The sequence below is a fragment of the Peromyscus leucopus genome, chromosome 7, assembly GCF_004664715.2.
Source record: "Peromyscus leucopus breed LL Stock chromosome 7, UCI_PerLeu_2.1, whole genome shotgun sequence".
Lineage (NCBI taxonomy): Eukaryota > Metazoa > Chordata > Mammalia > Rodentia > Cricetidae > Peromyscus > Peromyscus leucopus.
This window is the reverse complement of record NC_051069.1, coordinates 17,488,947-17,516,690: the sequence shown is the minus strand read 5'-3', so window position 1 is coordinate 17,516,690 and position 27,744 is coordinate 17,488,947. Positions and strand designations below refer to the sequence as shown.

The window sequence follows — 27,744 nt, the reverse complement described above, 5'->3', positions numbered from 1 at the left end:
GGATATAGGATTGGGTGGAGACACTCGATCCCAGGAGCCTACCCGCACCCCACCTAGAGAGGCATCAAGTTCTTGGTGTCCATTTAAAATGGGGGTGGGGAACTTACAGACCATCGTTGGATAAACGCTGTTTAGAACTCACCGATTTGTCTTTCAACCCTTTCAAACAAAACTCAGGGCGATTTTTGTGAAGGAAAAAAAAAAAGCCCTGACTCTTTAGAAGTTGCAGATTTTCTAAGGATTAAAAAGCCACCGGGAAGATAGCAAATTACCCCTCGCCCCACATTTGTTTCTGATTATTTGCGTTGTAACTGGTTTGTGAAATCCAAAATTAGAGTTCGTGAAAATCGTTTATTCTGGAAGTGTAACACATCTCAACCGTGTTCTTAGAAGGAGCCAAGCAGCGGAGTGGAGAAAGAAGGGGGTGGGAATCGGCGTCCACTTAACCAAAAAGACGAAAAGGATGAGGGAGGAGACAGAGCCGCCGCAAGGGTGCAAGCAGGACCTTGGCTAGAGTCTCTGGATTCCTTCTGGCTTTACCCACCTGCAACCTCGAGTTTTCTACAGGCGGCGCGGGTGGGAAAGTCCGAATAGAGTTTATCCAGACCCAGGTGGTCATTTCCTACCCGTTCTCTCTAACTTGGACCCCGCCGAACAAAGGCTCAGGCGCACGGGGGAGAAAGGTGGCCCGCTGGACCAGTGATGGTCGCGCCCCATCGGATCCCCTTTTGTCCCTTAGTTCTGTCGTCCCCAGGAGGAATTCTTAATTTAAAAATTATAAAAGAAAAGCACTCTGAAGGGAGCGAGGGCTCCCATCTATCCCCAGGTGTCCATCACCCCGCTAGAGAGCGACTAGGGCAACCTCGCCGCCGAGTCCAAAGGAAGCGCGGCGCTGCGGCAGAGCTCGCTGGGTGGAGACGCGGCTTCCCAGGGATTGCGGGACCCGGGGCCGCAGAGCGGATCCTGGAAGGTTTCGGGGGAGGGGGCTGCTCTCCATTGTTCACTCCGAGCCAATCAGAGCTTGCCCACTTCCTTGCAGCCAATCTGCCGGCGCCTCGGGCTCTACCCGAGCCCACCCTCCGGGTCCCCATCACCTCCCCCGCATTCCCCGCGGCGGCGGTGTGTGGGGGGGAACTGGGTGACGCTACAGGTCCCGCCTCCAGCTCGGGCCCCGGGCGAGTGCGTGCTGACGTCATGCTGCGTGCGGGCCGGTGCGGAATCGCCCCTTCAACTCCGCGGGGCAGGAGTTAGTTAGCAAAGAGCAGAGGCTGGGCGCGCGACCCTGGTCCTTCTGCCCCCGGCCGCACGCTTTGCGTACACTTCTCTCTGCATGGTGGATATTATTTTTCATTATCCTTTTCTGGGTGCTATGGGGGATCATTCCAAGAGTAAGTCTTTCTGTGTGTGTGGGTGTGTATGCGTGTTTAATATGCAACATTTCCAATGCAGAAGAATGTTTAGCGGATTCTACAAGTGGCTTCTATTTGACAAAATACTTGGGAGAATAAAGAAAAAAAAAAAAACCAATGCATTTCGACTGTAGCAGTGTTTATCCTTTGGAATCCTGCTGTTTTATTTTATAATTAGACATTATTTCCCAAGCCGGCTGAATTGACCTCAGACTGTGAATTCTTTCTCCTTTCTGTTAGGACGATTAGGTTTGATTTAGGGAGATGAGTTTCTTTTCTGTTTGCTTGTCTTTCGGTCTTTCAAAGCTAGAGAGATTTCAGTCGCTTGATCTGAGGTGTTTAAATTAAGATCTGTCGAAGAAGCTGAGCGCGGACCGCGCTGAAAGCTGCGGTATCGGTGTTGGGATAGGAGGGAGTCATTGTGAGCGGGCGGAAATCCGGGCTTGGCCGACAGTGTGGACGCGGAGGCGTCCGGGGCTCCCCGGTGTCACTGTGCTGTCGCCTGCCCCCCCGTTAGTTCTGTTTGTATCTGAACCGATACGACGCTCGTGTTCAAAGACCGTGATAACGGAAATGTCAGGAGAGTGCGTTGTTTTCGTTTACTGTTTTCTAAATCTTTCGAAAGCTTTCCGTTCCCTTGTGGTCGCACTGCTAAGAGTAAGAGCGGGAGAGCGCGAGCGCGAGAGAGGGTTGGGTCGGGGCTGCAGCGGCCGAGGCCGGCCGGGGTCGGCAGCCAGGCCTGACGCGGGCCCTGCGCCCTTCCCCGCTAGAGAAGCCCGGGACGGCCATGTGCGTGGGCTGCGGGAGTCAGATCCACGACCAGTTTATCCTTCGGGTGTCGCCCGACCTCGAGTGGCACGCCGCCTGTCTCAAGTGCGCCGAGTGCAGCCAGTACCTGGACGAGACGTGCACGTGCTTCGTGAGAGACGGGAAAACCTACTGCAAGCGGGACTACGTCAGGTGAGCTGGCGGGACCCCGGGTTCGGCCCCCGTGGGCTGGGGGACACGGCTGCGCGTCCCGGGCCCGGGTCCCCGCGCTGACACCCGCCGCGCCCGGGCCCGCAGGCTGTTCGGCATCAAGTGCGCCCAGTGCCAGGTGGGCTTCAGCAGCAGCGACCTGGTGATGCGGGCGCGGGACAGCGTGTACCACATCGAGTGCTTCCGCTGCTCCGTGTGCAGCCGCCAGCTGCTCCCGGGAGACGAATTCTCGCTGCGGGAGCACGAGCTGCTCTGCCGAGCCGACCACGGCCTCCTGCTGGAGCGCGCTGCGGCCGGCAGCCCGCGTAGCCCCGGCCCGCTCCCCGGCGCCCGCGGCCTGCATCTGCCAGGTAAGCCGCTCAACCCGGCCCGCGTAGCCGCGCCGAGTCGGTGGGATGTGCGAGTGGGTAGCCGACCGCCGCCGAGGTTCCAACGGGAAGCTGGTGTGAGAGGCTCTGGCGCTGGGAATCCGGCTATGTGTCGGGGAGAAAATTTCATGTGTGTGAGCGTGCGAGCTTCAGGAGTTGTGTTCTCCGTGGCCCGGACTGTGTAGGACACAATGCTAGGAGTCGGAGAGTGGAGGAACATCCAGGATCCTAGGTGTTGCCTGTCTGGGTTGTATTTCGAATTCCTTTAATGAACAGGTTATGGTCAGGGAGAAAAAAGATGGTATCCGGCCCGGAGCCTACGGAAGAAGGCCAGCCTTGCAAAAGAGGGGCCTGTGTGTGTTCTTGTTTGGAGGTCACGCTAGCATAAAGGTTCAGGGAGTGTACTGAATAACCCTCGCTAGGATGATCGGTGTCCTAACCAGGAGTTGCTCAGACTGAGTGTTGACCCGAAGCAGGTGGAGAAGGTGCGACAGAGACCCCAGCTCCAGGAAGACAGGAGGTCGGCGGCTCAGACCGTTGTAGACCTCGCCTCTCCGTGCTGTGTGGCCCCAGGGCTCCGCCCCTCTCGATTTCTCAGTTTCCACACTGTAGAAGGAGGAAATTGGTCTGGGTGGGCTATTTGTAAATGTTTACCCAGACCTAGAAATGCCTAGAGGGGACATCAATGTAAACAGTGCAGCTAATATCCAGTGGGTGTGCAGACCAGGTTGGAGCGAAACGGAATGGAATTGGTCTTAAGGAACCCCATCTAAGATCGCCCAGGGGCTCCCCTTTGTTGTGAAAATGCAGGCTTAAGACTGTCCGAGGTGGGTGTCAGTGGCACCAACTACTAGGCAGAGGGAACCCAGAGCGAAGGGGAGAATCTCGGGGCCGGCCGAAGCTCCAGGGCAGACAGCCAGGAAGGAACCATTCTGTACCCAGAAGGCCTTTGCTGTCTCAAGTCGGCACCTTCCCTGTTCCAGAGTGTTCGGAAGGGCGAGAGCAGGCCCTTAGGTGCAGAAGAGTTTCTCAGTCTGGGAGTTGTGCTGTGACCCAGGTCCCCGACTCTTCCCTTTCCCTGCGGGAGTCGCACAGCGATTCCCACCTCTTCCCCTAAAACCCCACCTTCTTCCAGAGGCTTTGCTTGTCCGGCTGGGCACAGTTGGGTTTCCTAGGGTCTGCTGGTGCCGCAGCGGCCTAGAGCAGAATTCCAGAGCCCCGCAGGACTCCGGAGATCGCTGCTGCGAGGCAGCCGGGCTGGGGAGCCAGGGACAGAACAAAAAGCATACTCCATTTGGGTTAGGCGAACGGATGGAGAGGGAGACGAACAATAGCCAAAACGAACGGACTGAGAGGGGAACGAAATCTTGGGGAGAATGACTGGCTGCCCATCCGACACCCTGCCTCTCTTGGCTCCTGCAGATGCCGGGTCGGGGCGACAGCCCTCGCTGCGCACGCACGTGCACAAGCAGGCAGAGAAGACGACCAGGGTGCGGACTGTTCTCAACGAGAAGCAACTGCACACGCTGCGGACGTGCTACGCCGCCAACCCGCGGCCCGACGCGCTCATGAAGGAGCAGCTAGTGGAGATGACCGGCCTGAGCCCGCGGGTCATCCGCGTGTGGTTCCAGAACAAGCGTTGCAAGGACAAGAAGAAGTCCATCCTCATGAAGCAGCTCCAGCAGCAGCAGCACAACGACAAGGCGGTGAGGTGCTGGCGGTGGCGGGGAGGCGGGCAGTGGCATCCCGAGGCCTCTTTCTGGGGGAGACCTAGGCGGAACTGGACCCTCCACATAGAGTGGCGCCCACATCTTAGGAGACAGGCTGGCCTTGGCGTTCAAGTTGCCGTGCTTGGCGATGGTATCTTGTGCCAGCGACGGCCCAGAGTTGAGGGGTCCTAGGCGCAGAGATAACCAGGTGGTGTGGTTGGGACTGCCGGGTGTACTTTTCTTTGTCAGGCCTCGATCTGAGGTTCCTCCCCCCCCCCCCTTCGCATACCTGGCTAGGGAAGGGCATAAAGGCTTCCGTTTCCCTGGCCTGGTGTTTGGCCCCTAGGAGGGAAACGGATGGCAGGTTTGTGGGCCCTGGGGTATCTCACTGCGGAATGGGGATTCGTTGTGTGCAGTCAAGTGTGCCTCCTCACATCAACGCAATCCCCAAACGCTCTCCAGAGCCTGGGACTCCATGCTCAAAAGTGGTGCAAAAGCCGAGACCTAACTCTAATGCCTTGTGCTTCGCTTGCCCCGTAGAGCCTCCAGGGACTGACCGGGACGCCTCTGGTGGCGGGCAGTCCCATCCGCCACGAGAACGCGGTGCAGGGCAGCGCAGTTGAGGTGCAGACCTACCAGCCGCCTTGGAAAGCGCTCAGTGAGTTCGCACTCCAGAGTGACCTGGACCAACCCGCCTTTCAGCAGCTGGTGAGGCCCCGCGCTAGCTGCCCAGGGGCAGTGGGGTGGAGGGGACTTTGCATGGGACAGGGCTCTCGGGGACAGACCTGGGCATGGGGAAAGCCTGCTGGGCCTGCAACCTTGCTGCTGACACTAAACCTGGTTTTAATGTCTCTCACCCGGCCCCAGTCCTCCTGTGCCAATGGGGGCCTGGCATCCCTCGCCTCAGGGTTTACTCAGTGGGCCTCTTGTCTGCAAGGAACACACCGGGTCTCCCAGCAGGTGACCCAGGAGCAGCGGCTTGGGCGTGTGCTCACTTGTTCTACCCTGGTGTCTCTGCCCTCCCAGGTCTCCTTCTCCGAGTCTGGCTCCCTAGGCAACTCCTCCGGCAGCGACGTGACCTCTCTGTCCTCACAGCTCCCGGACACCCCCAACAGTATGGTGCCGAGTCCCGTGGAGACGTGAGCGGGGACCCCTAGCTGCCAGCCCGCGGACCTCGCATGCTCCCTGCATGAGACTCACCCATGCTCAGGCCTATCCAGCTCCGAAAACTCTCCGGCCCTTGTAATTATTGTTGTTATTTAAAGCGAGGGGGCAGAGGCAGGCGACCGCGACGGGACGGGACGGCCGGAAGAGCGGGGACGCAGCCTGCCCCGCCGGGACTGGAGAATCCTGCTCCGAGGACTTTTCTGTTTTTCTCAACTAGAATTTGGGACTTGCGGGGTTAGCTCCGCCTCGCCTCTCCCGCGCTGCGTGGGGAGCTGCCACTCTGCCTCTCCGCACCCCACTCGCCCAGGAACCCACCTCCGCGTGGGACCCTACAGGGACCTGCCCTCCCTCGTGGGAACTGCTCGGAACTCGCCTACCCTGACCCGAGGCTTTGAACAGGCCCTGGCGGCGAGGAGGACGGGACAACCCCAAGGAACAGACACAACCCCCAAAGCGCATGACTGCCGGGCAAAGTAGAAACCAGACTGTCTTTAAAAAAAAAATGTTTTAAATTATCAGTCGACGGAGGACAGTGAGAGCCTTTGCCGAACAAACGTAAGTTATTGTTATTTATTGTGAGGCGAATCGTGGGACGAATATTTTGATCTTAATAAAAAACAACCCGATGATGCCATCGCCGCTCCTGTGTGCTGTTGGTGCCGGGGGAGCCAGACGAACGCCACTTCGCAAGTGGGCCTCAAGTGAAGTTTCAGCTTCACCCCCGCCACCCGCCCTCGTGCTGCGGCAATCGGGGCCCGGCGGGCGGGCCAGAAGCTGATTGGGCGCCGAGGGGCGTGCCCGACGGGGATTGGGCACCTCCAGGGCGGGCCCGGCACTTATTGGATGCTGGCGGGGCGGGGCGGGGCGGTTCGGGTGCAGTGTGAGCCCTGAGGCGTTTCCGGAAGCGGGAACGCTCTGCGCCCCAGGCGAGGACGCCTGGAGACTGTTCCCCCGGTTGTGGGGTGATGGGTTGGGGGGCGCGAAGCCCACCTTGCGCCCCTGCATTCTGCCGCGCGTCCTCCGCGCTGTCCCCAGAGTGGATGCGCGACGTGATCAATCTCGCTGCATTTATTAATTCCCCCGTCTAGACAGAGGAGAAGGCCGGGGCGGCTCCTTATCTATGCTTGGCATCACCTGCAAGCGATACACTGAAGGAGCTACAACAAGCCCCCGCTAGGATCGCGGCTGCAGGAGAAAATAAGTCCACCCAGAACCAGTCTGGCGTGTCTTTGGTTTATTTTCTTTCCAGGCCAGAAATGGAGAGGGCGGGGGATGGCCCCTGGATATGCTGTGCCCAGGTCACTTGGTGTGACATTTCAAACCCCTGCGACTTGTTTTCTTGAAAACTGGTTTTAGTGATCGCAGGAAATAACCAAGAGATACTGAATCTCCAGCAGGCCCCCCGGGCAAGCAGAAGAAAAAAAAAATCCCGGCAGGCTCAGGTTTTACCCTCTACAAATATTTAACCCTTTGGCAGTCTGGGACAATTCTTTTCGAAAGCCAGCCTCCGGCCCTCCCTTGGCTGGTTCGGAAAGCTGCCATCTACCAGCCAACCCATCAATTCTGCAACAATCTGACATTTCTATTTCCTTGTCCCCACAGTGAAATGCCCCACAGGGCGCCCCTCTATGTCCAGGTTTTGTTGTTGTTATTGTTGTTTTCTGAAGGAGGGCAGTATACTAACGGGGTACGGGACAGAGATCGTCCTAGCTTATAGGTGAGGACCACTGACTGACGCCCAAAGGTCAGCGCAGTCCGGGATAGAGGAGCAGACCCCTGTGTTAGAAGCAGCGTCGTGGGCCATCCAGCAGTTTCACACCTGTCCATCCCATAGCACCAATTAAGGATGGAGGGCTTCCTGGCCATTAAAGAAAATGAGAAGAGGTGGGAAAATCGAACCATTTTTATAGTTTACTTCCTGAAAGTCAAGATGATGCTTGCACTTAAAAAGGGGAGGGATTCGCTTTCTTGGAGATTTAGGAAACGGTCTGCAAATGTAGAGATAAGAGAGAGATATATATATACAGAGTTAATTAGGGCCAGCTTTACCTCTCAAGGCTGGCTCTTTGAGGCGTCATTCCCTTAACTTGGACCATTCCCTCCCAAGCAGAAACACAGATTTCTTCTTTTTGCATCTGGTTGGCTATTGGATAGAAAACGAAACTTCAATAAATCTTACTTTTGGAAACTTTTGATTATCAGAATATTGGGCTTTCACTTTCTTATTAAAAAGCTACGGGCCCTTAGGGAATTTCATTATTAGGCTTTTTGCTTTTGACAGGGTGCAGTATTTTGCAAACACCTACATACCTAGCTACTGCGATCATTTCCCTCATCATTCATAGCTTAAACAAACAAACATCCAGTTGGACACTAGTGTGTGCCTTTTATTACCTTGGGAAATTAGCCAGGTAAAAGTGGTCACTGTGCAGTAAGATGTATGAGACATCACAAACTTTCTCCCATTACCCAAAGGAGTGTGTGGTGCTCTCACGTTCCCAGGGGAAAAGCTTGCAATGTCCTTGGCAAGGCATCAGATCTACAGTTAGTTACATTAATAAATATCAATTTTACTGGTTCCCAGGTCATCTTTAAATACCTTTTGTAATGAAGTAGGGATTTCCTGGTAAATTAAATTACCTGTGACAATTACAACTTTTGTACTTTCTGCTAACATTTATCAAGAGTAGTAAAACCTCAGTTCAAGGGAAGAGGTGGATGGAAAAAGAGAATTATTTAACGTGATTCACTTCAGAGTAAGATTTTCTCAGAAGACTTAACTAATTATTTGCTTAGCTCTGTGGAATGGGGGCAGGAAAAAGATCCCAGAGACGACAAATTTTTGGCTACACCATTTGGTACATACTGTAAGGCCACACAATTCTGGGAAATTCAGAGTCCTTGTGGCAGTATTCCCAACGAATCTTCATATTGAATGACTGTGGGACAGAAATCAGCCTTTCTGTTTTGAATATGGAGTAAGTTAAAGCTCCAGCTTGTCAGAGCTGGGAAGAGCGGGTTTAAGTGACACATTGTTCTCACACTGCCCTTAAAAAATGTGAGGCTCGGCCACTTTTGCCCAGGGGTGGGCTTACACCGCCATGCAGTTAGTTGTGCTCACCAAAAAAGAATTAGCCGAACAGAAGCCCGCTGGAGGGAGAAAACAATGGATGAGTAAGTATTTGCAGAGAAATAAGTTCCCAATGGAGCTGCGATAAAAGCAGGAAATTCAGAGTTTATTAAGCTGATGCAGGGAAGATTAGAGGCTTTTAACCGTGGGTCTGATTGATGTAAAAGTAAACTTTCTTTAAAATACGGAGATTCGGTGCTATAATGAGGATTGTGTGACCAATTACAGGCTAGCACCTTGTTGATGGAGACTGTGCGTAGAAAATGCAGATAAACAGAGCTAGGTTGAGAGTGTAGTGATGGGAGCAAGAAAGGGCACAAGGAAGTACTCCACTCAGATCCAGATGTGGGCCTGGGCAGCTCCAGGTCCGGGCTTCCCTGTGCCTTCGGCAGCAATCCCCAGCCAGGCAGGAATGCCAGCTAGGTGGGTCCAGCCTTTGGCCACAGGCCCTCTGGTCAAGAGGGTTAGCCTCTCGAGGGAGAGTGGGTCATCAAGTGGACTCTGGGGTGGGTAAGTTTGCCAGCTGGGAAGCTGGGTATGTAAATGAGGTATGTGACTACAGAGGGTTGAGCCCGGGCGCTGGAGCTGAAGGAGGGGGAAGATTGGGGACCCAGAGGACAATGTCCTTTCTGACAGCCACCGGGAAAGATGCAGGTGTTTTTCACAGCTGCTAGGGGCTGAGGAACACGGAGGTTAAGGTTAGGGCCAGGTCTTGACTTAGGCCCCACAAAGGCCGAGCTCCGGGTTCAAGGTCATAATGCCCAGAACCGCCAGAGTCTGGCGGGGCGGGGGAGGGAGGCAGCTGTGGCTCAGGACCCATTAGGAAGCTGCCGTTCTGATGCGCCTTGGGCTTTCAGAATGACTGGCTCTGCAGAGCTTGGGAGTAATTTTGTCACCCCAGGTGAGCAATTTGGTTGCAAATGTCGCTGCTCCAGGGTTCCAAGCACCTTTCTCAAGTCGGGTTCGAATTTTAGTCTCAGGCCCCAGGAGGAAGCCGCCCACGCCGCGACTATATCGGACGCTTCCTACCGAGGGCCAGCAGAACCATTCGATTACGTGTTTAATTGCGAATTCTGGTACAGCTTTAGGAGGTTAATCACTGCTGTCTCGATTATTTACGAGTTTTTGGCAAAATTCCGACCAGATAAAGAGGTATATTCCATCGCGAAGCGTCTCGCAGGAAACCTTATAAATATTTGATGATTCCCCTCGGCTTCGGGGACCGCCCTCCACTGGCTCCCGCCCGTACCGCAACCTTTGGCGTCCCTCCCTCCCTCCCTCCTGGGAGATTGGGTGTGTAGAGTCCGGGTGGGAGCGCCCAAGGAGGTGCTGGGCATGGTTGACATCATACCTCTTTATTTTCTTTCGATTTGTAAAACAGTAAAAAAAAAAAAAAATTGAACACACATAACTCTGCAGCGCCGTGAGGTTCCAAAAAGAAGTGCCCAAAAATATTTAGGTAAGTATGCTTTCTTTCTTTCTTTCTTTCTTTCTTTTTTTTTTTTAAAGAAAGGTAAGATTTCTTGTGTTGTTCAGCTTCCTGTGACAAACTTTAGTTTTTTGGGTCGATTTCCACAGCTAGATCTTTCTTGGAATTATTATTAATGTCACTCAGGCTCAGCACAAGACCGATTAAGGAAAGACTTCCCTACCCCCACCCGGCCCCCCTTGCCCCGCCCAGACAGAGCTGTGTGCGCCCATGACTGCCTATATTTCAGAGACGTGGCCACCTTCACTGTTTCTTTTACTTCCGTGTTGTTTCAAATAAATTATTTAAGACAATACTTGATGCTCCCAGATTTAAAAAAAATTTATTTTGGACACTAAATTTAGGTCAGCAACACTAATAATTCACAGTGTTATCTCCCAGGGAAGTCCCGACCAGTGCCTGGGAACTCTAATTTCAAACAGTCCCAAGGCTTTCAGAAAGTGTTAATTACACAGGTCTCAACTCCAAGTCTTACAAGAAAAACTTAGAGCAGGTTAAATGTCTTAACACTTTCTCAAATTTGTGCAGCTTTAACTCGAAAAGTCAAAACTGAAAACTGTGTTACTTCATTACAAGAATGATATTTGCTAATTTTATCCATATTACAAATGCAAATTACACAGTATGGAAGTAAACAAACTTCAAAATATTGTGCATAAATGAAATAAATTCAATTAGCAAAATTAGGAAGAACTGCCCAGTCTGTACAGCCTTTGTAAACAGTGCACAGAGGAGCCTATCTACAGCAGCAGAGTGTAAACACACCAGGAGTCCCTTAAGAAACAGTGGAAAACATTAACAAAGGTACTGAAACAGAATTCGCTACAAAACATTTATTTTTTCTCTTTTTTCAAGAAAAATTGCCGGGCTTCTTCCCAGGCCTGCTGAGGAAATCTGTTAGCCAGCTCCAGGTAGTCCCCAGGGTTCCCGAGTTTTCCTGAGGGAGAAAGAAAAGAGACCAAAAAGTGACTTCTAAAGGCACAGAAATTAAAGCTTATTTTGATATCTGAGCACAAATGGAACTATACACTTCTAGTAGATTTTGCTACATTTTCTGTAAGCAACGTTTGCTTCATCTTTACGTCAATCTACTATAGCATACATGTTATAAACGTATTTTACACACAATTCAGTTTGCACTTCTAACATCAGACTTTAATCTATATATAACACAAAATGAAATAATTACTTTGGGGCTCCCGAATATGAAATAGATAACAGGGTGACAGCTATGTACACTTATTTTTGAATGGGTACATCTGTATTTGAAGGGTGACATTATTATTGTTGTTGTTGTTGTGCTGGGGACTGAAGTCAAGGCCCTGTAGACATGGACCAGCTCTTCCACTGACTCACAAACCTGGCCTAAATGTTGACTTCTTTTTCGTAAAATAATCTACTTAATTTAAAACATACATTTAGGCATAACTTTGGAACTGTTCAAATCTGGCATTCAGCAGCTCTCTAGAAGAGCAGAGGTGACCATCAGCAGCATTGCTGACCCCCACAAAAAGCCTGGTGTAGTCATTAGGCAGCAGATCTGGATGCTGGCACTGCTCCTTGGTGAGAACCTGGGAACCCACAGTGGCTTGCATACCCAAGAGGTTACCTGGACAACAACTTCAAAATGCCTCGACACATTTTATGAGGACTTAATCAAAGCAAAAAGGGAACCCATGACAAAAGTGAAAGCTGGACTCGGGAGGCAGAGGCAGGCAGATCTCTGTGAGTTCGAGGCCAGCCTGGTCTACAGAGTGAGTTCCAGGACAGGCACCAAAACCACAGAGAAACTCTGTCTCGAAAAACCCAAAAAAGAAAGTGTAAGCTGGATACATGGTAAAGTGACATCTTAGAAAAAGACATTATTTGTCAGGTCCCACTGTGTAGTCCTAGCTAGCTTGAAACTCACAGAGATCCACCTGTCTCTGCCTGCAGAGTGCTCGGATGTTATTATTATTATTATTATTATTATTATTATTATTATTATTATTATTATTATTAAGTGTGTGTGCATGCATACACAAGTGCAGGAAGCACCCTAAGAGGCCAGAGGTGTTGGATCCCCTGGAGCTGGAGTCACAGGGGGTTGTGAGTTGCCTGATGTGGGTGCTGGGAACTGAACTCTGGTCTTTGACCCTTACTCCATTTTTCTTTAATTAAATAGCATCTTACGAACTGTCCCTAAGGATGCTGGGAGCAGAGCAGAGCACACCTGTCTGGCTGCTGTTCTGTGGGTGGAGCCCGCTGTAGCTGCAGCAAGGGAGGCAAAGACAGTGCCCCAGCTCTCCCATCCTCACCCCGGGAAAGAGAGCGAAGGGAGGCAGTTTCTGAGTCTGGGACTTTGCTTCCAGACTCCTGAATAGTGACTCATCTTTTTTAGGACACAAGAAAAAGAAGAAAGGCCTTCTACATACTGGCAAAGAATATTGTTGCTCAGTTAAAAATAAATATATTAGAATTTTTGAAAAAGTGTTTTCATATGCTTGAAAATTAAACAGTTGTGCTGATTTCCTCCACATGTCCGAATAGCATATAAAAAAGAAAAAGATAAAGAGGCTGTGAGAGAGTGAGGGCAGAACTGGACTTGCACACTGATTCCACGTGAGACAATGGTGCTAACTGTGGTGCCGACCTGGATTTCTGGGAAGCTGCCTAGCTTTCTGTTTACTTTGCTGAGTACCTGAGTCAATAAAGCCTCACATTTTTTCATGATATTGTAACAGTTTTGTTGTATTTTCTTCTGTGTACTTTGTAACACCTGTCTACTGTAGATGTTTTTTTTTTTTTTTAAATGACAGAGCCAAATGGTCTCCAAGTAAGGGCTTCTTGGTGGGTGCCCCAGAGGATCCTAATGGGTAGAAGCAGGCCTCTCAATAACTACACTTATATTTTATTTCATTTTATTTTTTTGAGATAGGTTCTCATGTAGCCCAGGTTGGCCAAAGGTGACTTTGAAAGGATTCTCCTGTCTCCACCTTCCAGTGCTGGGATTACAAGCATGTGCCACTATGTCCAGTTCTAAAGGAACACTTAATACTATCAAACTCATGGAGGACTTGGAGGAGGTCGAGACTAGGACTCATTAATCACATTCTGCCACAACAGCCAGAGACAAAACTGTACTTCTCAATTATAGCCTAGGTAGCAGGATACTTAAGAATGTAAAAATGAAGCTTAAAATTCTCCATCTCTGACTCTGACCGTGAGAACACCTCAGCAGGAACAAAAGGGACCCTTTACTTCCACAACTCTACTAATTGGATATCAATTTTTCTCAATGTAAAATTATTTTCAATTCAAATAGGTCAAGTGCTTGAATTTTGGGGTCTAGCTGCTGTCATGGACACTTTATTTTGAACATGGACAGGAAGCCCATGTTAGGCACTGAAGTGTTTATGAGTGACATGCGTGGGCCAGTAGAAATGCTGTATGACTGGCTTCCCCGTCATTAGTCAGTATTTAACAGATCCTGTACCAGGTAAGAACACAAAGGTGGTTTGTGCTTTCCTTCATTTCCAGAGGCTTCTCTGTAGATTCTGGTGATACAGTAGATTTCTTTACTCTTCAAGTATTTGGTGTCTGAACCTCATGTACTTTAGGTGACACAGGAATTCTCTCTTTGGAAAAAGGAATGCAAGCCTGTTCACTTAGCTAACTCACACATGGAACCTAGTTTCAGTGGGACCTACCTTTGGGATAGGAGGACTGGTTATCCACAGGACCCGGAGTCTGTGCAAAGTCCTGCATGAGAAGAGAGAACTGGGTTGAGATCAACGCTCTGAGCAGAACTGCAGGGTCCCTCTGAGCACGTGTCACAGTCACACGAATTATTTGGTGCACAGACACAACAGCAGAACATGAGGCTGTGCCGCCAGATTTCCTCAAAGTTGAAACCAAGTCTCCTATGTGAGCACTGCCCGGGGCCACAGGGCTGCCTACAACCACAACTGAATACCCCAACCTGAAACCTAAGCCAAATGTACTATTTTAAGTTAACAAGATTTTTAAAAGGGTTTTTTTTTTGGGGGGGGGGGTGCTATCAGGTTATGATCTTATTAATATAACCCAGGTTGGACTCAAATTAGTGATCCTCCCGCTTCATTCAGGCATTATAGGTGTACGCTATTATGCCTGGCAAGAATTTTAAAAAACTATGAATATAAGAGTCCTTATAATCCAGGACATCCAAGGCTGCTATACAGAGAAACCCTGTCTCAAAAGCAAGCAAGCAAGCAAGCAAGCAAGCAAGCAAGCAAGCAAGCAAGCAAGCAAAACAAACAGAAACCAAACCAAATCAAACCAAAAGTATTCTGCATCTAAACCTTAAAGTTTGGTAAAATGACTTTTAGGTGGAAACTGAAAAAACTGTAGTATATAAGTCTTTAGAAATCTATGACAGGCCATAATCTCATTTTAACATTACTTTCTAGCAATTATTAATAACCTATATGTGGAATCATGACACATTTATAAGATGTGTTATTTTCTTGAGCACAATGATTTACAGAAAAAATTATTTAACTCCACTAGTCTAGTCTAATAATGCTACCCCAAATTAAGAAAGAAGTAATTTCTGTACCATTTAGCAAAACTGTATTAAATATGGTCTATTTGGAATAGCGGTAATAAATATCACCCGCCTTTCACTGCAGTTTTGGATTCACTCACATCTTTGTTTTTGAGAGTCTCACTGTAGAGTTCAAGTTGACCTCACACTGTCGTCTTCCCACTTCAACCACCCGAGTGCTGTTGCTTGTGTTTGGGAAGTACTCTTTCGAGACTACTGTGGCGCACATGGAAGCTTGTCTCCATTGGGGCCTCTCGGCTAAAGCTATAAAAAGCTTCGCTCCCTCCCCAGGCCATGGCCCTCCGGCACAGCATTCACCTGTCATGCTCCTTGGCCTTTCTGTTGTTTAGGAAAAGTCTTGAAGGTGGTTTGGTTTTTTTTTTTGTTTTGTTTTGTTTTATTTTGTTTTTCGAGACAGGGTTTCTCTGTGTAGTTTTAGAGCCTGTCCTGGATCTCTCTCTGTAGCCCAGGCTGGCCTTGAACTCACAGAGATCCACCTGGCTCTGTCTCCCGAGTGCTGGGAGTAAAGACTGTGCCACCACTGCCCAGCGACACTGTCTAATCTTGATGCTTGCTCCTTCCACATCTACCGCCTGGCTCTGAAGGTGGGTTTTATCTGTCTCATTCATGATACAACTCCAGGGTCTAGAGAAGAGTCCAGCACAGAGCGAACACTCAGAAATTACCCACTCAATACAAGAGTGAATGATTCCAGTGGAAAAGATCACTGTCTGAAAACACACTACAGTGCATTTTCTACTTAACGACAGAGCTGCTTTCTCTAATCTTAAGGTTCTAAGAGCAGAGGAAGAGCCCTGAGCTGAAATGACGGCTTTACAGTATAAGATTCTATTAAGATTTTAATTTAATCATGAGTCAGTTTGAAATCATGCAGAAAATAGGACCCAGACTCAGATCTAACAACGAAGCTGAAAAGAACATCTCTCTAAGTCTCCTTGCCCGAGCTGTGCTTGCTAACTGATCATTAACAGAGAGAGACAGAGGAGTGCTGCCTGCGATAAGGAAGGCCGGGAAGTCTTCAGCGTCCTCCATGGCTCCCAGGCAGCTGCACAGGCTCACGCTGACAGAGGTATCTGAACATTAGCCAGCACAGGGACAATACACACAGAACTCTGCTTTCTGTTTCACTGTTAGGAAGAACAGGAAATATGTGCAGCAGGGAGGGATTTCAGAGTGGAACATTTGGAAAAAAAAAAGGGGGACATTTCATAAAATAATCATCCATAAAGATATGAAAAATCCTAGTTTAGAACCGTCACCTTGGCTTTACTCCTGCCAGCTCAGTGAGCTGATTTACACGTGGAGTTAGCACTTTCCACAGCACCAATCCTGATTCCAGTCCTACAGAATTTAGCTGCATCAGGCAAATACAAGGCTGTACTTCAAACTTTTTGATTAAAAAAAAAAAAAAAATCAAATAGGTTTTATCCAACTTTGTATACGTGCGAATTATATTTATTAATTTTAATGTTCAAATAAACCCAAATTTTTATCTTTCCTCAGCAGTTATCCTCTGTAGCAAGACTAAAAGGCAGATTCATGTGATGGACGAAGCCTAAAGGAGCCTGGTGTCCTGTTAAACAGACCCTAAGTACACGTTTCCATTCTGTCAATGGCAAAAGAGCTTTGTGATGAAACCCTCCAGGCAGGGGCATGCAGCACTCCGCCCTGTTCCTAGTAACGTCGTGACTTCAGGCTTTAGAAATTACTTTTCTAAACACAGACATAGGTAGAGATTTAACAGCAGCTTGGAGGGCGAGCATAAAGCTGCTTCATGTTTACTTTTCAGTCTCATGAGTTTGTCCATAAAACAAGAGAAACGAGGCATAAGAAAGTACCTGAATGAATGTGGCCAGCAAAACACAGCTCATCTCTTGCTCCAGAATGATCTTGTTCTGAAGGTTGTTGTAACTAGCAGCGATAAGCGAAGGGAACAGCACTTTGATGAGCCTTGGGTCACTGAAATACTGGAAGGGCAGCTGGCAGAGCTTCTGTAGCACCGTTGGGTGGCGGCCGGACTGTACAATTACCTACAACAGAGACGGAGCTGGGTCAGCTGCTACAGCCCTGGCCTGCCCCTTCAGTCAACTGTTCTTGGTCCAAACCAGAGACCATACTGAAGGAGGTAAAGACAGAGAAAAGCGCTTGATTCCTTACCAGAGCTTAACGCAAGTGATATTTGAAAAGAGCCAAAATTTTGTTTAAAAAATCTCATTTCTCAACTTAAGAGAAAAGATTCCAAAGGTTCTGTGGCCATTTAACAATCCTACCGCACACTGAAGGGCACAGCTTCCACGGAGAGAGACCTACGGAAGGGACTTAGGACGCACAGTTTTAGCAGAGCACCCTCAGGCTGCTCAAAGCAGCCTCCTGTTTCTTAAAACAGAGCTGTTCCCAGCAAAGGAAGACAGTGTCTGGGGCGGTCCTGCCCACTGCAATCTCTGCCTGACTTAGCTCACTGCACGCAGCTAGATGGATTCCGTATGTAGCCAAGTCCGAGGAAGAAAAGGGACTGATTGTAGGGATGGAATGGTTCCAGCTATACAGGCTCTCAATGATCCCGCCTCAGTCCCCACTCCTTATCACGGTTCCCATCAGTGCCATTGAGTCTAAAAGGAGGACTGTTTAGATAAATGAGACTGTTGTCTTGTGGCAGTCTGGGTTTACAACTGTGTACACTTTAACAGGGCAATGCAATTAGTGGACTGGCAAGGACACTCTCCTAACTCACTCCCTAGGCTGAAATGATAAACTAAGAAATGCCAAAATCAGATCTGTTTCAAGTAACTTTGATTAGACAAGTCTACTCTGAAAGAGCAGGGTGACCCAAAACTCACTTCGTAGTACCGGAGGAAACCCGGGGAAGGTTAGGGACATTGTACGAGCCTAAGGTCAGGACTGTAAATTGTACTCGGAAAAACACAATTTTACAGGTACACACCCAGACAGGACGGCATTCAAATTGAAACCAGAAGGACAGAACAAAACAGCAGAGGCAGGAGAAACATAAATTACTGGGATTTACAAGTTTTCAAAGTACTTTTAACAATACTTTAAGAACACATTCTCAGATGATAATGCAGTGTGGTTTAAGGACAAAATCAACAAAGTAATAGTTCGCATATTTCTGTTCAATAGCTAATACGACATCAAAAACCTTTAGAGAATGTTGATAGGGACCTGTTAATACCTTCAAATCCATAAGGCATTTTAAAGACTCGCGCTGTGACAATTCTGCACATGGCTCTGTGATGCCATTTCGGACACCAACTGAGTAAATGTGCTCTGTCTACCTCATTGATAAAGCTTCCACTTAAATCTTTATTTTAATTATTAGCTACATATTTTGTAAAGCAGCCAAATGGTCACCACTTCAGAATTTATAACGATGCCATTAGTGAAATTCTTTTTCCGCCTTCTTTGGGCAAAAATTAAGAAGTTTTTCTTTTTCTTTCTTTCTTTTTTTAAAAACTTCATTGTTAAAATGCCATTATTGGAAGATTCAGTAATTCAAAAGGCATTAAAAGGGGTCAGTGTGGCTGGCATAGACACAATGTTAACTCAAAGACATCAGTTCCCCGGTCCTGGTAAATTGGCACAGAGTGTGAGAGCACCAGTTGAGCTTACTTCAGCCTCCTGAAGCAGTGTTCCCTAGGGACTTGACATCCCCTCAAGGAACAGCACTGACTATCCATTACCTGCTTAGAGAGCTCACCAGCAGTTAGTGAGGGGCCCTAGTTTTAGGTCTTTGGACTGGAAAAGATGCCAATGGGCAGGATGGTTTGGTAACCTTGCGTTAAGGAGCTGTGGCTGTCAGATTGCCTATGGTAGGACCCACCCTTGTTATCTGTACGGAATCTGTAAGGGCTTGAGACCCTCACTCACACTTGGCTGTGAGTCAGTGAGACACTGCAGACACCGGTTAATTCAGGTGGGCCTGTGGCAGAGGATATAATGTAGTGAACATGAACAGTCAGCTGCATTAGGTAATCGCTCCCCCTGGGGGCGGGGAAGCGAGTCTGGGAATATAAATATCCTGACTTGGATGCTCAGGGCTTCAAGCACTGAAGAGTTGCCTGTGGGACAGGCTGAAGGCTGGCTTCGGTTTTATTTCCCCATTCATTCCCAGGGCTAAGGATATCATCTTGGACTGCCTTCCAAACTTTCCAAAATCAGTAGGAAGTTAGTAGAATAATCATGGAACTCAAGGATCTTCCTGAATGCATAAGTAATCAGCTCAGACTTACAATATCTGTTGACCTTCTTGATGGAGCTGTAACTAAGTCAGTAATCACTGGACTGTTACTAAGTCCGTAACCAAAGGACTGTTTTTGTTCAGGCAAACCGACAAACCGCCCAAGTCCTTAGGTGAGCACTGATCCTGAGCCTGGTCAGGACACTTGCCTCCTCTTTCGGGATCCCCACAGAGCCTCCTTCCAGAGCATTGCAGGAGTGATGTGAAGTGCCCTGGTCATATGTTTCCCTAGTGGCTAAGGTCTTCAGCTAGAGATAGAAGTCAGGAGCAGGTACAGCCCCAGTAAAAACAAGAAACTCTTTCAAGTATGCTGTCTACTTCCAGATGCTGAACTGGGCTCCATCACCAGCAAGAGAAGTCTGGGGAGGAGGCTCAGTGGGTAACGGTGCTGCCATCCAGCCTGGCAGCCCGCACGGGAAGGAGGCACGGCAGAAAGAGACAGCCAACTTCTGTGAGTTGCCCTGCAACTGTCACACACGCACAAATGGGCACACTAGCACTGTGATGTACTCACACGTACACACACACACACACTCGTGTGCACACACAATAAATGTAATAGGTCAAGAGAGATGGAAAGGGACCTTGACCTCAGGTACAGTTACAAAAGAGGTGCTCACTGGGTGTGGTGGTTCACGTCTGTAATCCCAGCACACAGGAGGCAGAGGCAGGCAGATCTCTGTTGAGTTCAAGGCCAGCCTGGGCTACCAAGTGAGTTCCAGGCCAGCCAAGACAACACAGAGAGACCTTGTCTCATAAAACCAATAAAACAAAATAGATGCTGATCAAAGAGTAGCAGACCTAGGGATCTGCCCTTACACCCGATTAGCTGAGGAGCCTTTGGCAAACTGTTCAGTTGCTTTGGGTTTCAAGGTAGACAATGTTTTTAAAAGTAGTTTCTTTGGAGTCTCTCTCATACACAAATCAAATAGTTCAGGCTGGAGAGATGGCTCAGCCGTTAAAGGCTAGACTCACAACCAAAAATACAAATCAAATAGTTCAATTTCACATACAGACATAGCAGTATTAACATGCACCCCAATAAAGAAAGAAAAAATGGCCCCAAACACTGGACTTTTAAACATATTCTTTCTCATTGAAAGATTATATTTCCACATTTTAAATTTGAGAAAAGTACTATACATTTCAAGGCTTTACAGCCACCTGCTCTGGGGAGGGCCATGGCAGTACAGCTCCTCTGGTCTCCTAAGGAGAGGCCAAGGGCATACTTGTGCATTTTTACCCAGTTGCCCTGTGATCCATAGTGTTTTCTTTTCTTTCTTTTCTTTTTTTTTTTTTTTTTGTTTTTTGAGACAGGGTTTCTCTGTGTAGCTTTGCGCCTTTTTCCTGGAACTCACTTGGTAGCCCAGGCTGGCCTTGAACTCACAGAGATCCGCCTGCCTCTGCCTCCCGAGTGCTGGGATTAAAGGCGTGCGCCACCACCACCCGGCTCATAGTGTTTTCTTTAGTGTCCCTGATGAGGGATCCTAGATGGAAGACAGAGCCCTATGATGACTACTCTTTTGTTACAAGCAATGACTCTGGAAGTTATAGCTGTAGAAAAAGGAAGCGTAATTCTGTGTAGACAGGACCAGGAGAAACTGGATGCCAGAGAAAAAGGACTCTAAAGAGGATGGGTGTATGTGTGTGTGTGTGTGTGTGTGTGTATGTATGTGTCTAGGACAGACAAGTGAAGTTTGTGGTTCTTGAATTTGCTTTGGATCCTGGCCACCCACTAGGCCTCTAAGCAGAGAATGCTAACTTCAGCCATCATTTGTGGTACATGTCCCATGCCAAGTGATGTGCTAATACCACTGGAACAAAAGAAAATAAAGAGTGTTTTTCCTAATACACAAACGAAGATGCAATATGCCGGGCAGGATTAGTTTGACATTAGTTTTGTGGGAGCTGAGGTATTTATACCAGTAATCGTAATACAAGGGGTCTGTTGAGGGTGCTGTACTGTGGGAGGAGAGACTTCCTTGCTCAGGTTCTCTAGAAGTTATATCAAGAGGGTGGATTGAGCTGGGCAGTGGTGGCTCATGCCTTTAATCCCAGCACTCGGGAAGCAGAGCTAGGCAAATCTCTGTGAGTTCAAGGCCAGCCTGGTCTACAGATCGAGATCCAGGACAGGCACCAAAACTACACAGAGAAACCCTGTCTCAAAAAAACCAAGGGGTGGTGGTGGTGGAGAGATGGCTCAGAGGTTAAGAGCACTGACTGTTCTTCCAGAGGTCCTGAGTTCAGTTCCCAGCGCCCACATGATGGCTCACAACCATCTGTAATGAGATCTGGCACCCTCTTCTGTATACATAATAAATAAATAAATCTTTAAAAAAAAAAAACAAAAACCCCAAAACCAAAGGGGCGCGGGGGGGGGGGAGGGTGGATTGTATGTGGAAGGCTGGATCAGATGCAGATACTTGGAAACTCACAGATTCAGTATCAGATTGTCTTAGCTGACCACAACAAAATACCATAGGCTGGAGGGACATAAGCAACATACGTTTATCTCCTACCGCTCTGGAGGCTAGATGTCTGAGGTCAGAGTACCAAGCAGTGTCAGGCTCCCTAGAGGACCTTCTTTCTGGCTGCCCAGGTGTGTGCTCACGTAGCCTTTCCTTGCTCAGTGCAGTGAGGAGTGACACTGCCCTTATTCCTGTGATAAGGCCACCAACCCACTGTCTTCAGAATGATGTCCATTAGAAAGGCTGCCATCGCTCTCCAGGTGAACAGCTTTCCCGGGGCTATGCCACAGGAACAGTGCAGACTCGAGAGTGCTGGTATTATACAGTTGTGGGTTCTAGGTCTGCTTCTGCTCGTGATCAATACAACCACCCAGTTAATTTAGAGGGCTTCCCCCCCACCCATAAAACCAGTGGATGGAAGCTTTGAAGGTTTAAATGCAGACCTAATGTGTCTATACCTGCAGAGCTAGACAGTGTTAGTTAGGGATACTTGTTACCTCACCAGCTCTCTGCCCTGAGTTCTCGTTGGACCAGGAGCAGAGCTCCCACCCAGCCTAACAAATGCTTTCCAGCATCTCTCCCCATTTCTTGGGAGCAGAGGCTCCGGCAGAGGCTGGCTTCAATCATCAGCAAGCTTAATGCCACCTGAGAAGCCATTGCCGAAGTTGCTCCCTGGCCTTGCCCGTGCAGGACAGAGCTATGCAAACAGGGCTTGGGGTGCCAGCCAGGATCTTGTGGTGGCGAAGTAGGAAATGCATTCTGACAGTTTTGAAAAGAAAATCCTTGCATAAGCATGATCCAAGAAACATAGGTGAGTAGTGCAGAGCAACAGAGGCTTAGCACTCTGTCTGTCTCTCTCTGTGTCTGTGTGTCTGTCTGCTCACATGACTTTGAGGCTACTGTGCTGGACTTGTCACTATGAAGACTGTTATTGGCTCCTAATTCATATCCAGGATGAGCTTCCCTGACACACTTAAGGAAATCCTTAAGTGCTGGAAGACATCCCAAGTAGCACAGCTGACAAGTCAGTTCAGCCAGGTGCAGTGGTGCACACCTGTGACTCCCAGCACTTGGGAAATTCAGGAGGATCAGAGGTTCGAGGCTAGCCTGAGCTGAGAAGCATCAAAACTTCCCCTGTCTCTCACCACCACCCCAGCAGCAAACAGAAAAATGGCTGGATTTTGTGGTACTCTGAGCCACAGCATCTAGAAGGATGCCAGAACTGAGATTCTCAAGGTCCTGAGCACCAACTAGGGAATTCTGATCTGGCTACAAGGAGAGATCTGGAATGGACTGGGTAGCACTGGTGTCTTCTGAGGTATGAAGGGATGCAGGGCTTTTAGGACACCATGCTGCCAGGACCTCAGCGACTCCCAGCGCAGCTGAGACAGCTCTCAGGAGGCCCTGTTAGGCCCTCTGTCGACACCATCTGAGGTCAGCTCTGAGGTGGGCAGACAGCGACGACTGCTGTTATAAAGAGGACTCAAACTTCAGGAAGTCCAAGAGATGAGGTCCAAGTCCCCAGCCAGTCTGGGCTGGAGCTGGGCCTGGAAAACTCTTAACTCCAACTGTTGGCTTGTTCTAGCCTCTCAGGCCATCCAGGGCCACCACGCTCACAAGGCTGCCCATTCCTGGGTAGAGAGGCTCTCCTTACCAGTTCTGAGCTTACTCCCGTGGTTCGCTCTGAGCCAGTGGTGTTTTGTGTGACAATGGCAGCCCAGATAAAGATGAGCATGACCCATGGCCATTTTAAACAGACAAAACCAATCAACATACACAGAGTAAACTAACACAAAAGGCCTTTCTTCTAAAACACATGCTTTTCTTGGCTCAGTATCACATGGCCAGTTCTTGGTTATGTGCTGGGCTGTGTCAAGGGTTTGTTTCAAATGACCAGTTTATTAATGGGAAAGAGAGAAATGATTGGCGATGGAGCAGGACTCCCAGGAGTGAACAGTTAGAACATCTGACTCCAAACTGAGCACTGTCTTGCTGTGGCTGAGCTCCTGCCCACCTTCCAGAGCAGGCCTGTATGTTTCCAGTGCCTACAAACCCTGTCATATTGGGCATTGAATGAAGATATCTTCTCAACATCTTTAAATAAAAGTGACTGGCATGCTAAAACATTTCTTATTGTTATTTTATGCATATAAGTGTTTTGCCTCTATGCATGTGTGGCTGGTGCTGGCAGAGGCCAGAAGAGGTGTCAAGTCCCCAGCACTGGTGATGGGAACTGAGCCTGGTCCTCTGGAAGAGCAGCAGGGCTCTCAGCTGCCAAGTCAGCACTGTAGCTTGTTTTAACTAGGCAGCTGCAGTGACATCAGGACTTTGCTGCCTCTGGCTCTCAGGGTTTCCATCCTGCTGTACTGCTATTTCCCCAGCCATGGAGCAAGACTCCTCCTCCTCTGTTGGAAGTCTCTGTGACGGCGGGCGGGGGCGGGCGGGGCGGGGGCGGGGGGGGGCGGGCTTGACTCTTCCAGGTCTGCATTCACTTGATGGGAACATGCTTTTTCTAATCCATACATCTTTAGTGTCTTTAGTGTTCCTTTCTCCAATGTGGTCACCTTTTAGTAGATTTTATTCTGGAAAGAGCAGATAGTTTGTGGAGGTGTTGCGCTAGGGGTTAACAGCACCTCTTCTTCTTCTTCTTCTTCTTCTTCTTCTTCTTCTTCTTCTTCTTCTTCTTCTTCTCCTTCTTTTTTTTTTTGTTTTTTTTTTGTTTTGTTTTGTTTTGTTTTTTTGAGACAGGGTTTCTCTGTGTAGCTTTGCGCCTTTCCTGGATGTCGCTCCGTAAACCAGAGCTGGCCTCGAACTCACAAAGATCCGCCTGCTGGGATTACAGGCGTGCGCCACCACCGCCCAGCTAACAGCACTTCTATACGCAGTCCCCCTACCATATTTTCCATGTTTTTCAGGGTGACACACTTTATCTGGAATTCTTGATTAGTAAATTGGTGATGAATTATCTATATAAATGAGAATTCACACGTCCTTTGTTAGTGTGTGGCCTGCTCGGGGACCACTCAAGTCAGAGCACAGGACTGATTTAGAGTGGCAAGTGTTCTCTTTCTAAGCAATGCTCACTCTAAGCCTAATCTTTGGTCTTAATTTTTTAAAAATGCTATCATAGAAAATATATCTAAATATTAATACTTGGTATGGCCCTGGTATAATTCTGTCAAAAATCTGAATAGAAGGAGGAAGAGGGAGGAGGAAGAGAAAAGAGAGAAAATACATGGAAGTAGGAAAGTGGGGCAGAGGTCAGCCTGCAGACTGCACACCCGTGTGACAGCTGTCCCACTCACTTTAAGATCCCAAACGAGTTCAAGGTCCCGAGAGTCATATAAACATGGAGAGCAGTCCAACCTCCACACCCCTTGGACACTACTTTTCCCTAACTGTGGCCACCTGGGCTGCAGCCAGAGCAGGCAAGGAAGGAAGGATGGCAGCAGGCCTCTTAGGGGACGGGAGACCAGCACCACAGGTCTACTGAGAATGGACACTGCTCCGAATGGGCTAAGGACTAACTGTGTCAGAGAACTTTCCATCCTTCCAGAATGGCCATCTTCCTACAGGCTAGTTACCCCAGGAAGTTCTGCACACTCCAGCAGTGCAGCAACTCAGACTTCCGAAGCCAGTCTACTAGAGTAGGGTTTCTGGTCTCCAGTATTCCGAGTCAGCAAATGTGAAGAGTTCTGCAGACCAGTTGGTAAATTGACAACAGAAGGAACAGGGACACAAATAAAAGAAGTGAAGGTTAAAATGATTTCAAAAAATAAAAATTCAGGATGTTGTCACGAACCATTTGATATAAGAGGAAGTCTCTCTTTTCCCATTTGGTCTTGAGAACATGACTATATTATAACAGAAGATCTTATTAATTATAACCAATTATCTTCACTTAATACTCCACACATTTAAAAATTACTTCCACATATACACTGATCCTCATATACCTGACATTGCAGAGGAACTAATTTTGTAAGACAGCAAAAAATACAAAATAAATCGATATGATATAAGAAGGCAGGAAGTTAAAATATTTCTTTAAAACTGATTTTAAGTAGTTAATATCAAACACATATTATGTTTTAAAGGTAATCTGATCATCTGAAAAATTCACCTTGGTGGGGGAATAGTACACTCCTGACAGTATCAAAATGACCACCCTAAGTAATAAAGTGCAGGAGTGCCGATGGCTGCTGCTCAGCCCCTTCTGTACACATGGGTTACAAATCGACAGCTCTAGGGAATTCACCCACAAAAGCAAAAAGAACAAAACCCCAGAAACACATCAAAGTCTGATTTATCTGTTTCCACAGAGGGATTCTGAACTCCCTCCTTATTGAGGAGTGATCACAGAAAGCTCTGTATTTTGTTTAATTTGTGGAAGGTAACATCCCCCCCCCCCACACACCCAAGAAGGACCTATGGCAAGTTTCTAAATATTTACTGAAGCCCAGCGTTGTATCTACCACACGGCTGGAGAGATGGCTCAGTGGTTCAGTTCCCAGCACGCACATGACAGCTCACAACCATCTATAACTCCAGCCCACGGGGATCTGACCGACACTCTTTGCTGGCTTCCCCGGGCACTGCATGCACGTGGTGCACAGACATACATGCAAGCAAAATACCCACACACATAAAGATAAAATGAAGGAAAAAATAGAGCGAGAGAGTGAGAAAGGCTAAAGCAGACTGAAGTGAACCCTAGTTGGTAAAAGTCCCCAGATGTGCTGAGGGCAATTGCTACCCTTTGTCATTACTACATGTCACTGTGCCTCGCATAGTGCCTGGTAAATGATAGCTTTCCCCCTAACTATTTGGGAAAAGAATGAATGAGTTTGGCTTTTAAAACCAAGCTATAAACTAAGTGTTGGTTTCTACGTTATTTCAGAAGTTCATATCTATCACACCAGAGTCCATGGGCTGCTCACCATAAGGCCTTAAAGGCCCTCAGTTAACACTGCCTTTGGATCTGTAGGAGCAGATGATGGAGCTCTTTGGCATCTTGGCACAGTGGTTTAGGGAGTCGTGTGTGTGTGTGTGTGTGTGTGTGTGTGTGTGTGTGTGTGTGTAAGTGTAAGGGAGCAGCTTCCTCCACTATGCATGGACAGTTGTGCCAGACTGAAGAGCAGAACAGTTCTGTCTGTCAGTGGGGTGGGGTAAACGGAGTAGAGAGGAATGAATGCAAATAGTTAGAGCTCACCAGCGCAAATTCCTTGTGCCTAAGAATTCCCAATTTGTTTTTTTCCTTTTCTTGTCAGAGACAAGATGTCCTCAAGACAGGGGTAAAAATAGGTGTCTAGACATCTAAATTCATTAAAACCGACAGCTAAGAGCGTCTGTAAATCACTGGAACAAAGAATATTATTCTAGCAGAGCAGAAACAAAGTAGCTGTTGCATTCCTCTCTGCAGACCTGGGCCTGTGCACTGCTGGAGGACAGGCAGCAGCTGAGGTGGGCAGGTTCATCAGTTAGCGCCCTTGCCAGTTGTCAGACTTGGAACCAAGGCTCATGACAGGAGCAACAGGACAGGACTGTCCCTGAGGCCAGCAACTTCTCCTTTTTTTTTTAAAGAAAATGGCATGCCCCACACACAGCCCCTCATTTCTTTAATCCAATGCTGTGTGGGGAGGGTGGGAGCGGTGCCTTTAAACATCCCAGCAGGAAAATGAGAAGACTCTGTCCACATATCAAATCTTACAAAATCATAGTGGTAGCAGAGAAACCCAAATGTTCCTTTGTCTAGCCCTGCAACAGTTTTCTCTTTTTCCAAACTTGGCTCTTCCACAGGTATTCCAGCTGGGGTTAACTGCAGAATTCTTGTAGGCTGTATAGGTGGTAGTAGCCTTTGAGCGCTGCTCCTGGATTCAGTGCTATGTAGCAGCAGCAGACAATCCAGGAAGGAGGAAGAGAGAAGGAAAAGAATAGAGACAGCCAGGGTCAAGAGAAACAAAACCCACAGTTGTTGGGGACGTGGCCTGACTTACATACTGGAAACCAGGCAGACCCCAGAGACAGGGGTCTCCTCATACAGGGAGGGGCAAACTGAGAAGGCCCTTACCTAGCTTCTTGAGGGAAGTCAGTTCTTTGCTGGCATCACTAGCAGAGGAATGGGAGAGCACCCCTGGGCAGGGTCCTGGGTGCTGGGCATTCGTGTGGAGGTATGACAACACC

At 48.4% G+C, this 27,744-nt stretch overlaps 2 protein-coding genes across 4 annotated transcripts in view; one reads left to right on the top strand and one right to left on the bottom strand.

Annotated features, from left to right (window-relative positions):
• The first annotated feature begins 1,255 nt into the window (after positions 1 to 1,255).
• Positions 1,256 to 6,259, top strand: Isl2 (ISL LIM homeobox 2). Of its 2 annotated transcripts, XM_028865133.2 has the most exons (6): positions 1,256 to 1,388; positions 2,180 to 2,369; positions 2,475 to 2,737; positions 4,178 to 4,461; positions 5,005 to 5,172; positions 5,491 to 6,259. In XM_028865133.2, the coding sequence occupies exons 1-6, from the start codon at positions 1,331 to 1,333 to the stop codon at positions 5,605 to 5,607; spliced, it is 1,080 nt and encodes a 359-aa protein (XP_028720966.1). In that variant the 5' UTR covers positions 1,256 to 1,330; the 3' UTR covers positions 5,608 to 6,259. The 2 variants fall into 2 exon arrangements, with proteins under 2 accessions (XP_028720966.1, XP_037064145.1); XM_037208250.1 differs by lacking the exon at positions 1,256 to 1,388 and having other exon boundaries at positions 2,186 to 2,369; positions 2,475 to 2,760; positions 4,198 to 4,461.
• A 4,294-nt stretch (positions 6,260 to 10,553) lies between these two features.
• Positions 10,554 to 27,744, bottom strand: part of Scaper (S-phase cyclin A associated protein in the ER) — a 359,173-nt gene continuing 341,982 nt past the window's right edge. For both annotated transcript variants that reach the window (XM_028865018.2, XM_028865019.2), the window contains exons 30-32: positions 16,677 to 16,868; positions 13,940 to 13,991; positions 10,554 to 11,187 (exon numbers count right to left, since the gene is read on the bottom strand). In XM_028865018.2, the coding sequence (XP_028720851.1) occupies positions 11,084 to 11,187; positions 13,940 to 13,991; positions 16,677 to 16,868 (348 nt within the window). In that variant the 3' untranslated portion in view covers positions 10,554 to 11,083. The remainder of the gene's footprint in view (positions 11,188 to 13,939; positions 13,992 to 16,676; positions 16,869 to 27,744) is intronic.

What these genes read in the sequence shown, in the direction of transcription:
- Isl2 (XM_028865133.2), top strand. Translation starts at nt 1,331, where the DNA reads ATGGTGGATATTATTTTTCATTATCCTTTTCTGGGTGCTATGGGGGAT. An exon ending in TATGGGGGATCATTCCAAGA is followed by an intron (nt 1,389 to 2,179) that starts GTAAGTCTTTCT and finishes CTTCCCCGCTAG; the next exon opens with AGAAGCCCGGGACGGCCATG. An exon ending in CCGCGGCCTGCATCTGCCAG is followed by an intron (nt 2,738 to 4,177) that starts GTAAGCCGCTCA and finishes TGGCTCCTGCAG; the next exon opens with ATGCCGGGTCGGGGCGACAG.